This window comes from Sinocyclocheilus anshuiensis, unplaced genomic scaffold (assembly GCF_001515605.1).
Source record: "Sinocyclocheilus anshuiensis isolate Anshui unplaced genomic scaffold, SAMN03320099.WGS_v1.1 scaffold641, whole genome shotgun sequence".
Lineage (NCBI taxonomy): Eukaryota > Metazoa > Chordata > Actinopteri > Cypriniformes > Cyprinidae > Sinocyclocheilus > Sinocyclocheilus anshuiensis.
In genome coordinates, this window is record NW_015536503.1 from 1,378,069 (window position 1) to 1,392,133 (window position 14,065).

General features: G+C 37.7%; 1 protein-coding gene across 1 annotated transcript in view; it reads right to left on the minus strand.

Annotated features, from left to right (window-relative positions):
• Nucleotides 1-8,427: 8,427 nt before the first annotated feature.
• The window catches only part of LOC107690792 (protein BTG1-like), a 9,149-nt gene continuing 3,511 nt past the window's right edge, over nt 8,428-14,065 (minus strand). The window contains exon 2 of the mRNA XM_016489212.1: nt 8,428-11,682. Coding sequence (XP_016344698.1) covers nt 11,279-11,682 — 404 coding nt within the window. The 3' untranslated portion in view covers nt 8,428-11,278. The remainder of the gene's footprint in view (nt 11,683-14,065) is intronic.

Sequence of the window (14,065 nt, forward strand, 5' to 3'; positions counted from 1 at the left end):
CATAGCTGTGATAGGCAATTTGGTTCTTTCTCGTTATTTGACTTAGTGGGAGCATATACAGGCTAAACAAGAGCGGTGCTATTATTGAGCCTTGTGGGACTCCGCATGTCATGGACGTCCACTTAGACTTATGCTCTCCTATACTCACATAATAACCTCTCCCTTCTAAGTATGACCTGAACCATTTGATTACCATCCCAGAAAGCTAGACCCAATTTTCCAGTCTCTTTAGTAGTATGTTATGATCGACAGTGTCAAACGCAGCACTGAGATCTAGTAGTAGACCAGCACTGATATTTTGCCAAAATCAGAATTTAAGCGAATATCATGATTTATCTTAATGAGCGCTGTCTCTGTGCTGTGATGTGGTCAGAAACCAGATTTTAAATTGTTCAGGTATTCATTTGAGTTTAAGTATTTGTTCAGCTGATTAAAAACTACCTTTTCAATAATCTCGCCTATAAAAGGAAGATTTGATATTGGTTTATAATTGCTCAAAATGGTGTTATCAAGATTGCTCTTTTTCAGAAGGGGCTTAACAACTGCAGTTTTCAGGGAGTTTGGAAAAGTCCCAGAAAGAAGTGAGGCATTCACCACTTCTAAGAGATCTGCTTCCAAACAGTTAAGCACCCTTTTGTTGCTATCAATTGCTTCAAAAATAGACATAGTATCTTCTTTTTGATATTGCGGTCGAATCTGTCTGACCTCTGCATAACTTGAGGATGTGCTAATCGCCTTCCTGATATTAATGATCTTCTCAGAAAAGAAGGAAGCAAACTCATTGCATTTGCCGTCGGAGAGCATTTCACTGGGAATCTGACTTGGGGGGGTTTGCCAGTCTCTAAAGTAGCAAAATAGTAGCAAAAAGAGTGCGAGTGTTGTTTAAGTTACTGTTTATAAGGTTTGAGAAGAAACTCTCTCTCGCTGTGGCTAGTTCCATATTGAAAGCATGAAGGCTGTCTTTATAGATGCTATAGTGAATTTCAAGTTTCGTCTTCCGCCTCATCCGCTCAGCTTTTCTGCATTGTTTTTTCATACTCTGTACTGCTGTTGATTTTCTCTAAGCTGATTTTTGTCTGCCAGTAGCAGAAGGGATTTCACTCATGGTCTGGCAAGGAAAACTAGGCCAGGAAGAGCAAGACAGTATGAAGCATTGCGTGATGAGTGTGTCCAAATGTATAGTCATATATATACTGTATATGTGACTGCATATTTAAGAAATTAAGCCCGACTGAAAGCAAACACATTCAGGGCGTATCACACACTGGCGTGAATGCACGTGCTGTATGCCAACACACGCATTTTGGTTTTTGTCCACTTTTTCCACTCAAACCATATCAGAACCAAAACTAAAACACTGCGCTGTGCCACTTGTCTGAGATCACAAGTGAAAATGCTTATTTTTTAATACAAAATTGTACAATCTAAATGATATTAGGTTCAACGACAAATAAGAGTAGCCACAATACAGAACAGGACAAATATTTTAAAAATGAGGCAAAAATTTTGGATTCATATTGGTAAAACTTTTATACTATTTTCAAGAAAAATTTAAATGTAATGACTAAAAATGTCATGTGGTGCAACAATAAAAAAGAATAGCTTTTTTCCACACCTTGAACACATGGAAGTGTACACATCTCAATTATTTTTAACAAAGTTTTTAAATATATATATTTTTAAAGTAAAAAGTATGTTTTAATAATATAATGAATCATTATTTCATAAATATCTTTAGTTTTTGGAAAATCACACCACATGACATTATAAAACACGAACTAGCCAAAAAAGGTCAATTAATCTGATATTTTTAGAGATATATTGACATTCATTAGGGTCTGTACTGTAGTCCATTCTATGATATTATTTCCATTTTTTAAATTGTTTTTTATTGTTATATTTTCAGTTATATTTTAATGTTCAGTTATTGCAACTGATTTTCTGCTTATACAAAATAAAACTTTTAAAAAATATTGTAGTTTTTTATAACATGAATTACTTGCTGACCTTGAAACACAGTTATAAGGGTATAATATTCAAATATTTGCATGGAATTTAATATATATATATATATATATATATACAAGTTTTCAAGTATTTTTGAGGTAAAAATAATTTTTTGTATTTCATTATTAATTAGTATTTCATAAATATCTTCGAGTCGCACCACATGACATCTCAAGTGTCAGACTTACGGACTCCACTGTACATACAGGCCAATGATATGAAACCTCATAAATGTGTGTTACCGTCTGAGTAAATTAGTTACTAATTGGTCTCAGAGGCATGAAAAAATGCCCCGTGTTACTCATTGATAACAGCGAGCTGCTTTTCTGGGTCAAGGCTGCTCATCTTACAAAAAAAAAACAGTCTGGATCTGAAAGTTGACATTTAGGGGAACCAAATGATGTGCTAACTTACACAACAACACTGTTTTTTCTCGAGATATAACCGCAGAGGAAGAGTGTTGCGCATTTTGCGGTAAAATGAAATATTTAGTGCTGTCAAACACAAGAACAAACCGTCCCTGGCTTTCAGGAAGGAATTATTAAGATTCAAATTGAGCTTTCATAAGACTATTCATTTTGCTCAACATAAAGTGGACATCTGTTTAAAAAACACAAAGAGAAGTGTGAAGTGCGCATGCAGTTTTGTTGTGATAAGGTTCAGACAGTTTCACACAATGCTGCAAGGTTGCAGCACACAGCACGTCTTCTATTGTGGTCGTTCTCTCTTTTTCTTTTGTTGTCAGCTGTCAGGTTTGCGGTGTGCTGTTCAGCAGAAAACAGGAAACAGCAGAAGCGCGTTCACGAGTTCTCAGAAAACACAAATGTGCAGTTGTTTGCAATCGGAGGACTTTAAATTTGCCCCGTGCTAAGCTTACTGCCGTGCTCGTTCTTTATCACCTTTCCCCGTCTGATATAAGTCAAAACACTTATCAAACTAATAACGCTTCTAATTAGTTCCAGAGTACATCAAAACAGTCGACGAACAAAATCAAAAGAATAGGCTTGGGTTGCTGAGCTGAACAGTCAGGGGATGTTTACCAAGGGTTTGGCCTTCCTAAAACTCCTTGTTCCATGCCAGGCCAAAGTACAACAAATCCACATAGAATAAATCATTTAAACTCTGATCGGTACAAGCAGGGCCGGACTGGGACGCAATTTCAGGCCGGGAAATTTCACACTCATCCAGGCCACACAGAAAAAAAGCGGCCAAAAATGCACCTTTTGGGGTACAACAGCTTGTCACTGGAGCAGTACTCTTAAAAGGACATATTTGTACCTTTTTACCCCTATATTATTTTGAAATTATAGAAATTATTACTTTTATTTAGCAAGGATGCTTTAAATTGATCAGAAGTGATGATAAAGACATTTATAACGTTACAAAAGACATATTACAGATAAATGCTGTTCTTCTGAACTTGGTTACAAGAACATTATGCCATTTTTGAGCCAGAGACAAAATAATAGCTGACATTCACAGTACTGATAAAAAATTATCTATATGGGTGAATCACAATCACAGCTGTCAGGAACATGTCCAGGTCATATTTCACTCTAAACTCAAAGGATAGTAATAAGAAATTACATTTTGCTTAAAGAAAATTAAGCCTATTTTAGGACCATTAAAAATGTTTGCATTTTTGCTCTTTATTTTAATGAAAATTAAGCACATTTTCCCTTATTGCATTAATGAGAATCTGGAGGAAAATAAAGCCAAAATTATGACCTGGACATGTTTCCGTGAGATTTTCTCATATGTGTGGGAAAGAGTGAGGAGGTGTTGCCATTTTTATATGTGTCTGCTTTAACTTGCTGTAATGTTTTAGAGTCTGGTTATCTTTTCCCTTCTCTGAGTCAGCAGTTACCCACATTCACCACAGGCCAGAGACCTTCAGAGAGAGACAGAGAGAAGCAGAGAGAAACAGTGAGCAAGAGAGGCCTTGTAAAAAAGTACCCAGCTATTCTAAGTATTCATCTCTCGCTGTAAAAGCAGGAACATACATTCCATAACAGAAACAGAGATAGAATATGGTATGACATATAGATCTGGAAGTTCCCTTAAAGACAAACACTACAAAAGAGATATTACATTACATACAGTAACATTCAAAAGTTTTGGGGTTGTTTTGAAAGAAATTAATACTTTTAGCAAAGAATCCTGAAAATGAGTATCATGGTTACCACACAAAAATGAAGTAGCACAACAGTTTTCAACGCTGATAATAATAAGAAATGTTTCTTGAGCAGCAAATTAGAATGTTATTAGAAAGCTGTTGAAAATTCAGCTTTGCCATCACAGGAATAAAGTATATTTTAAAATATATTCAAGCAGAAAACAATAATATAAGTAATATATATGTAATATTTCACAATATTACAGTTTTGCTGTATTTTTGACTAAATGCAGCCAAGTGAGCATAAGAAACTTTTCAAAAACATAAAAAAATGTACTGACCTCAAACTTGTAAATGTGAGTCTACTTATATAGTTCTATTTGTATTTTTTTTTGTCATTACTAACTATATTATCAGCATACTTTGAGATTCTAATGAAAAGAAATCAACATGAATTTCATACTGTCTTAGTAGTTTGTTTGTCATCTCATTTGAGCTGCATGAATTCCACTAGCTTCTTTCTAAATTATAAAACACTTTCTGGTTTAAATTAAATTTTGAATCCTAGATGTGGACTTAGACTTTTGAACCACACTGTATATATATATACACACAATTTATAGACAAACTGAATTTATATCAGCAGTAAAGAAGAGACATCTCCTCTGGTGACCCTCACTATCAGCTCCATGCCTGTCTTTAGCAAAAAGCAAGAGTAACAACTTAAACACTAATGATAAGATAAGTGTAAAAACCACAGATAACCATTTTCTTGACGCTCACTTTATAAACTGCTGCGCACACAAACATATAAAACATATGCACAGCATAAAATATATATTTATGGTATTTTCTTTCATATTATGTATAATTAATAAAAAGAATAAGCTTATCCTGCCAGTTCCACAGAAAATATTCAGTTTGTTCTGTGGGAGGAAAGCAAAGAACACTTGGCAGGAGTAGAAAGAGTCTGAATAAAAGAAGAAAGAGTGAGAGAGAAAAGCAACCAGGTGAGTCTCTCCCACAGTGACAGAGACTGCAGTTTCCTTCCAGCTGCCTTCACTCAGGTCCTCTTTTGTTGTGGCCCTGTGCTGCAGATGAAGAACGAGAGGGTGGTTGAGTGCCGAAAGGCAGATGTGAGAAGAAAGAGGAACAAGCTGAGCCCACACAGTGTGGAGGAACACACACACTTACAGCAAATCCACAGATAGGTTTTTACTGTGAATTCTAGCATCTAAACACAACCTTCAGCTCTGCCAGACTCTGAAGGCTTGTTTTCTGAAGGGCCTTCTGTGATGTTCACCGCATGCATACTTCTTCGGAAAGCCAGGACTGCTTGAGCATTTTGGACAGAATGACTTAAGCAGAGGATGAAACAAGTAAGGTGACCTCTGGCAAGGCCTGCAGGTAAATAAATGTATTGGACCTGTTTGAGTCACACAGGCACACCCACAGAATTTATGTCCTGTTTCAAACATTCTCGCTGCTTTCCAAGTGTTCGGACAACTATAGGTCACACAAACAGCCATCCAGGTCTTTTCATGCTCCCTTTTATCAAATTCATCTTCTCCCAACCCCCATCTCTCTTTCCTTCTCTGCATTGTCTATTGAATTGAAATACCCTCCAATTCAGACCGCTACCAAGCAACCTATGTAACAGAAGCTTGGAGATTGTGCCAAGTCAATCCACCCACTTTATTTTTTTTTACCAGAGTCAGCACTTTGACACAGTACCCACAATGCCTTGTGTTTGATCTTCTGCTCCAGCTAGAGACAATGATCCTTGCAAACCTGCAGGTTTTCCCTTCTCAACACAAAAGAAAATTTTAATTCATATAGACGACCTTACTTGATGTAAGTTTGAGCTTTATGTCAGAAGACTATTACTTGCAAAAATCATATAATACCTAGAGAATGCTAAGCATTAGCATTCCCATTTATTTTAATGTTAGCTACTCAGCTAGCGCAACATTCAATTCAATTCAAATTTATTTGTATAGCGCTTTTCACAATTCACATAGTTTCAAAGCAGCTTTACAGAAAATGCTAAATGGATTTTTTTTTTTTTATCTAAATGGATTTAGATATCCTAGGTACTACTAAAAGTCTCATGACCTTAAAGAGTGTGATGGATTGTAGGGCATTAGAAGATCAGTTAAATATACAGGAGTAAAACCATTTAGGGCCTTATAGGTTAGTAGCAATATTTTGAAATCAATATGGAATGTAATGGGTAACCAGTGCAGAGATGATCAAATTGGGGTACACTCTTAAAAATAAAGGTGCTTCAAAAGGTTCTTCAAGCGATGCCATAGAAGAACCATTTTTGGTTCCACAAAGAACCATTCAGTCAAAGGTTCTTTAAAGAACCATCTCTTTCTTACCTTTTTGTAATCTGAAGAACCTTATTTCACACAAAGAACCTTTTGTGAAACAGAAAGGTTCTTCAGGTGTTAAAGGTTCTTTATGGAACCATTTAGACAAAAAGGTTCTTCTATGGCATCGTGAAGCACCTTTATTTTTAAGAGTGTAATATGATCATATTTTTTTGACCTGCAAGAAATCTAGCAGCTGCATTTTGGACTAAATATAGCTTGTTTATTGAGGATGCAGGACAACCAGCTAGTAATGCATTACAGTAATCCAGCCGAGAGGTCATGAATGCGTGAACTAGCTTTTCTGCGTCTTAAACAGGTAACATATTCCGTAGCTTAGCAATGTTTCTGAGGTGGAAGAAGGCCATTTTTGTAACATGAAATATAATTTTTGAAAGTAAGTTGTTCTCTAATGTAACCCCCAGGTCTTTAACTGTAGAGGATGATGTAACAGTACATCCTTCTAGTTGAAAACTGTATTCCAAGAGATTCTGTGTGCAGGTTTTTGGTCCAATAAGTAATGCCTCAGTCTTTTTAATAAAATTTAATAAAAGAAAATTACTGGTCATACAATATTTTATATCTTTAACACATTCTGTCAACTTGGATAATTTAGAGATTTCATCTGGTCGTGATGAAATATATAACTGTGTATCATCGGCATAGCAGTGGAAACCAATTCCACGTTTTCTAATAATGTTGCCAAGTGGCAGTATGTATATTGAAAATAACAGAGGGCCTAACACAGATCCTTGTGGCACACCATAATTTACTGATGTTAACATGGATTTTTCACCATTTAAGTAGACAAAATGGTAACGGTCTGCTGGGTACGATCTAAACAATGCCTGTCCCTGAATACCAGTATAATTTTGAAGTCGATCTAAGAGTATGTCATGGTCTATAGCAGGGCTCATTAGCTGCAGGAAAACTATGCTAATTAGCACCACAAGTACACATTGTACTGGCAACTATTCTGAGCTATGTCAAAATGCAGTAGCCAGGGAAAAACATCCAAAACATACATCCGATTGCACACTTTTAAGAGCCAATGGAGAGAAAATGCACTCATAAAACAACTTCTGTACTATAATGAAATATTAAATATTACTTGTTTATGCTAAACAAGAAAATAGCCATATTAGTTTGCTTTTGGTAATGATGGTGTAGTTACAGCACCTACAAACAGAGGCTTATTCTAACTAGCTAAATCTTGATCCCTTGGGCTACAGAAAGATAACTATATATTAGCATCCACACCAATACGCAAGCTGCAGTTATGTCGTCTGCCACTTTAAATGCTCTCGCTCTTTAAAGTTGGGTGGATTCTGACTGGCTGTTAATGTTTTGGTAAGTAATGGTGGGTATTTATAATCATCTTTAAGCAGGTTCATGTCTAATATTTTCACAAGCTAGAATCATGCTCTACTGACGTCCATGCAGACTTCCTCTCTTTGTCCTAGTAACACAAGAAAAAAAAACTGAAAAGCAGGTGACATCAGGGCTCTGTTACTAACGTCTGGCATATTTTGTCTAAAATGGCCATACTGAAACAGCTAAACTGTCCCATCCCAGTGTTATTGTAAATATCTTCCAAAAAGACACAAAGAACTATGAAACATGAATGCAATTGTGCCCTGATAGCACATGTACATCATGAAGTCTATTTCACGTCTGCATTTACATCTGCAAGATGTTTTTTTTTTTTTTTTTTAAGTGTTTGCTCATCTGCAATACGTCTTTGGGACGTTTCCTTTCAGATGTACAATAGACGTTTAGAAGTTCTTTAAGATGTTTATGAATGTATATAAAACTGACATATTAAAGACGTCTATCAGATGTTTGTACGCAGACATCTTGCTGACATATGTGTGCTATCTGGGATGAGCATGTTTTGATAAAGAATACGACCAGGTCCACGGGAAACCATTGCCAAGATAGGAAATCTTTTATTACAGAGAAAAAAAACTTTTCTTCCAAAATATAGAAATCTGTACAACTTCCGCACAATCAATTTACATGAACTGTACAAATTTACAGCAGTTCATCACAACATACCCAAGAATGAGGAAAAAGAATGAACACAAGAGATGTACAGACAGAAAAAATCACAAGATACAGACAGCTTTATCTTGGGTTGCTCAGAATTTTTTCTTTTTCTTTTTTTTTTTTTTAAAAAAAGAAAGAAAGAAAGAAAAGATAAGAGGGAAAAAACAAGGAAAGTCTATCAGCACAGAGCATGGAAACTGATCAATATATATATTTTTTTTTTACCAAAACAACTTTGGTCCTCTCCAACACTCCTAACACAAATGGCTTCACTTATGAAAGAGGAATTCATGTTAAAATATGAAATACAAAAAGGAACACGTCTACACACAGCAAAATATAAATTATTGGCACTTCCCATATGTATGGTTATGTACTTACTCTACTATATGTTGTACAATAACAATACATTCTACAAATATGGAACCACCTCAGATGCGAAAGTGGCAATAACGTGAATCACTTCTGAAATGATCGACAAAATTCCCAACCGAATAATTCCCTTCTGTTTTTCACATTTTAACCTGCACATCCATAAGAGTTTCAATGAATGTCTGTGGCCTAAGCTTGGCAATACATTCCAATCAAGACACATCGGTCTCAAAGTCACACAACTTCAATGTTTAACCTATTAGTGCATTTCATGTGCTCTTGCCTCAGAGTAGACTTGAGTTTAGACTCACGACGATACTTAAAACTTGTGTGCAAATGCTTACCGAACTGAAACGGAGAGTGGAAATGGTTTGCTGATGTTATTTCAGTGGAGGTGGGGGAGGGGGTAAAGTAGTTTGAAGCAGTTTAAAAGCTGCAGATCTAAAAAGCACTCGATTTGTCTGTTCCAACTTGGTTACGATCACCAGAATGAGGTTAAAAAGCTTTAATATTAAAACCATCAGGCAAAGGGGGCCGCCTCTCAGAGTTCAAAGCATTCAGAAGGGTGGGATGGCGAACTGAGTCCAAATATCAAGGTTCGACCCGTACTTAAAATTTAATTTAAAAACGCCTTTCTGCCTCTCTAAAATAGACCAAAACAACACAGAAAGGGACGACAGTGCATCGACAACCCGGCGTTACCCATGGTCCTCTAGGGTCGAAAGTAGTAGCACACATAGGACTGATAATCAGCACCTTGTCTCTGCAGTTTAGCGGCTAAGGCAAGAGCAGTCTGTCGCACACAAAGCCTGCAACCAGCTTATTTCCGCCCACTCACGCCAATGTAAACAGAATCGTCCAGAACCAGGAGCACACCGTATGTCTCTCCCCGTCCCTACTCGGCCCTGTACGTAAGGCTCAGTAGGTTTTGGAGTGCGCTCGGTATGTGTGCTGGCATAAAAACTCTCCTGCAGACTGCGAGAAGGGGGCCGGAGAGGATTGTAGCTGCCCTGATGTGAGGGTCCTACCCCCTCCTTCGACAGGCTTAGGGAGGGAGGTGATATGTTTTGACGGCGCACTCCTAGTTAAGACTGAGACCGGTGACGACTGGCTGGAAAGTGCATCGGGAGACCCTCTGTAACAAGCGAGCATCACTGGCCCTGCGATTCTGCGAGAAGATGGGCAACATTGGTCTGTTTTTTGATGCCGTTTCTTGCTGGTCTGTTGACTCTTGCCATGTACTGGCCTTAAATGGAGTCCAATAGATGGAGAACTAATCTCTAACAGCCTGAATCAGTCATTCGAAAGGATAAAAGAGAGAGAGAGAGATCAATCCAGGATTGAAATGTCTCTCTCACCTTCAGAAATATTGCAACCACGTTGCTCTGTGACAACTGAATGAGGAGGTACGCGATGGAATGCAGCTAGGTCGAATCGAAACGTCACACACAGTCTAAAATGTCAAAGTGCATTCAACGTCCTTTCTAAATCAGGCAGAAAGTAAAGACCACATCTGCTCAAAGTAAAAAAAAAAAATACTTTGCTACATCTTTCATTTTGGTATGACGAGGGGCTTAAATAATTCAAATGTTTTGTCTGCATTAGATTTTTTTTTTTTCTCTCTTTTTTGTTAGAAATTACATTCATCCAGGAGGGAGCCCCTAGAAAAAGCTACAAGCATGAGAACGTCTGCGTCACAGTGCCATCCACGGCTAGCGCGGGTAACAGTATGACACAGGTATTCCACCGCGGCAGTGTACAGGATGGAGGCTGTTTGAAACCGGTTCATGTCGACCTGAAGCTCAAAATAAGGCCTGGTTGCATACCAGACACCGAGAAAAGAGACAAAAGTACCGCTTTGTGGTCCAAAAAAAGTGAGGTTTAAAAAAATAAAAAAAAAAGAGGCTTGTAGCGGATACTCTGGTCCGGAATGGCTGCCAGCAGGTCTGGGCTTCAGTTCGACAGTGAACGGTGAAATGATAAAACAGGATTCTGAAAATAATTCCTTAACATTTTAGAGGGAGTTTGCGTTTAAGTGATAACAAACAGTGAAAGCGAAAGTGCAAAGTCAACATCGGCAGACGATGGTGGAAACAGCCCCCCCAGGACCGCCGACGTGGGAGTGGGCCAGTCTCTGTGAGCTGGGGGGCCGGGCGATGTTTCAGGTCTTCATTAGCTGCCCCAGGGTCAAGCCTCTGGTAGATCCAACACAATAACAGACAACCAAACGAGTGAAAATTAAACCTACGAGGTTTCCATCACCTGGATGATAGGACACATCCTGTTTTTTTTCTTCTTCTTCTTCTTCTCCTTCTCCTTTCTCTTTTTTTATGTTTGAAAAATGACTTCTGTGACCCATTTAGCTGGACACAGTCATCATGTAGGGTTTAGCAGGGCTGGTATGACCCAAAACCAGTAGTTCCTCCTTACAGCTGATGTGACTGTCCACCATCGGGGATACCTGGGTGACAGAGGAGGCGGGGTTGCCATTTCCAGTGGTGACGCTGGGGTTTCCGTTGGTGCTGGGGTGGGACTCGTAGAGCACGCAGATCGAGCCGTCCTCTCCGATGCGGTAGGACACTTCGAATGGGTCGACCCACAATGTAAGCTCACTGGGAAGCAGCAGGTAGAGTTGCTGGATGCTCAGGCCAATGCGCTGGCCGGCCTGTCCCACCAGAGGGTCCATCTTGTGGTTGATGCGTATGCAGCGATACCCAGAACCTTTGTTGGGACGGTCTGGGAACCAGTGGTGCTTGTATTGCTCTGTAAGAGAGAGATGGAGGTGCTTTAGTAATCTTGCATACATGAAATAATAAATAAAAAGCATTGGTCAACAAAACAACAAACAAAAAAATGAACAGACATTACATATAATAATAAACTCATTTGTTTGATTGAAATGCTGTTTAAGATTTTTTCCGTGAAATGGAATTTTTTATTTTTTTTTACTCAGTTACAGATGCACAGATATTAAAATTTTGGATGAAAAGTCACGGCCAGTATTACAATTCTATGTTAGTTTTTTTTTGTTTTGTTGTTCTTAAAAACCATTTGAACAATTAAATTAAAACCGATTTAAATTATAACTATTAATTGTAATGTACATTAAAGACATTCATTTTAAGATCTGTTAAAAACAGAGTTACTGAAGAACACTATTATCAAGTTTTATATTTTATATAAAATATAAAAGTAAAAATGGAACTTGCAAATCATTTTTTTAACTCAGTTGGGGATGCAGATATTAAAACTGGCTGAAAAGTTGATACTAATGTTTATGTTATATAGGCATCATAAAAAATCTGTTAGTTTGTCTCAATCATTTAAAATTAAATCAATTGTTTTAAATTGTCAATTATAATCTACATAAAATATTAATTTTGAGATTTATAATGTTTAAGTATATTAAACTATAACTTGAGTATAATTAATTATTAGTGTAATTAAAGAACACTATCATTAACTAAGTGATTTCTAGATGTAAACTTAGGTGGAAATGAACATGCATTTTTAAATATCCATTATCAGCCATGCAGGTATTATTACTAATATTGGCAGATAGGTGACATGTCCAATAAACTAATATTACAATTTATGTAGTTGTTAATTATAGCCATCCTTAACTACACTAAGACAATGGTTATCGTTTTTGAATCCATCAAAAATTTATTTTGTTTGTGTTATTCTAGCAATAAAAGGAAACACGGATGCAATGCAAGGACGGACGGACAAATGATTACATTTAGAAAGGAAAAGAAAAACAACTAAATACTACTTATCTGCCAACACATACCATAACCATAAAAAATTAAGCATGGTTTAAAAAAAAAAAGAAAATACAAATTCTGATAGTTCGGCCTTGTATTGCAGCAAATGTAACGGTAGAAAGGGGGCGAGGGTCTAGAAAGGATGTTTTTCACAGTGAAATGATAGTTGGTAGAACACAGACAAACAACCATTAACCATCTGTGTCAGAGGCCTACGTGACGGAGGGAGAGAGAGAGAGAATCATTTGATTACACAATCCCCTTTTGGCCCGAGAGTCACAAAGTCTTCAAACACAAGGAGACCAAAAGGGTGAAGTCCTGGCAGAGCAGCTGGAGGGGGAGGGACCATCCTCTTAAAGACAAAGTGTCCCATTTAGACAATCTGATTTCATTATTTCATGGTTCAAATGGATCAGCTTTGCTTTTTGCTAGTAGGTGATGTTTTTGTCCATATCTTTTGAGAGAATTCATTAATAATAATGGTGACTCCAAACATCAAATCATGACTTTTCAAATGTGCCAAGTTACACCCTGCACAAAGGACTCATCTTCCAAAAAGAAAAAGACTTATCGCAATTGCTTTTTCGTTCCCTTCTGGCTCTGTGTATTGGGTGACAGGTGGAGAACAGGAGACAGAGAGATGGGTCTCACGCCTCTTTGTGCAGCTTTGAAATAGGCCAGGCCCCCGCAGGCCACCTGTAGACTTGGGTTAGATAATGCCGCCTGTGTGCTGTCTGTGATGTGACGTCCCATTCTCCTGGAAGCTAAGTACACAATGATCAATGCAGATCAACCCACCCACAACTCTGGACGGAGCACAAACCGCAACAATGCTCGTACTCCACAAAAATGTTCAACGACGTGAAAATGTTGCTTGTCGTTGTCCAAATAGCCTTGTGGTGGCTGTATTATGAAGTCTTATTTGTGAAACAAGGCCTGCTGTGAGGTTGAGAATTAGGACAAATCCGTGACAAACGTGTATTTAGTGATGTGATGAGAACAGGAAGCAGAAACAGATTTTCAGATTGATTTTACACAACAACTGTTTTCAATCTGGCAATCCTCTCTAAAACACACATTTTAATTGTGGAGAAGGAACTAACCCACTTTTTCTACCCTATGGGGATTATGAGGAGTCTTTGTTCCATTGTGTGGAGATATGTTGGGCTGAGAACGCTGGGAAGGCAAGGAAAGAGAAAAACTAAACAAATGCTCTGCAACAGTAATATGCGATGTGAAACTAGCAGCCATCCTCCCTTCCACCACTGACGGCCATTTTGTCTGACTGGGGCCACAACTCCATTTGTTTACAAACAGCATTTAGTGACTGCCTGTTCCCAACAAAAATAAAACATGTATGTTATAATACTAATATATTA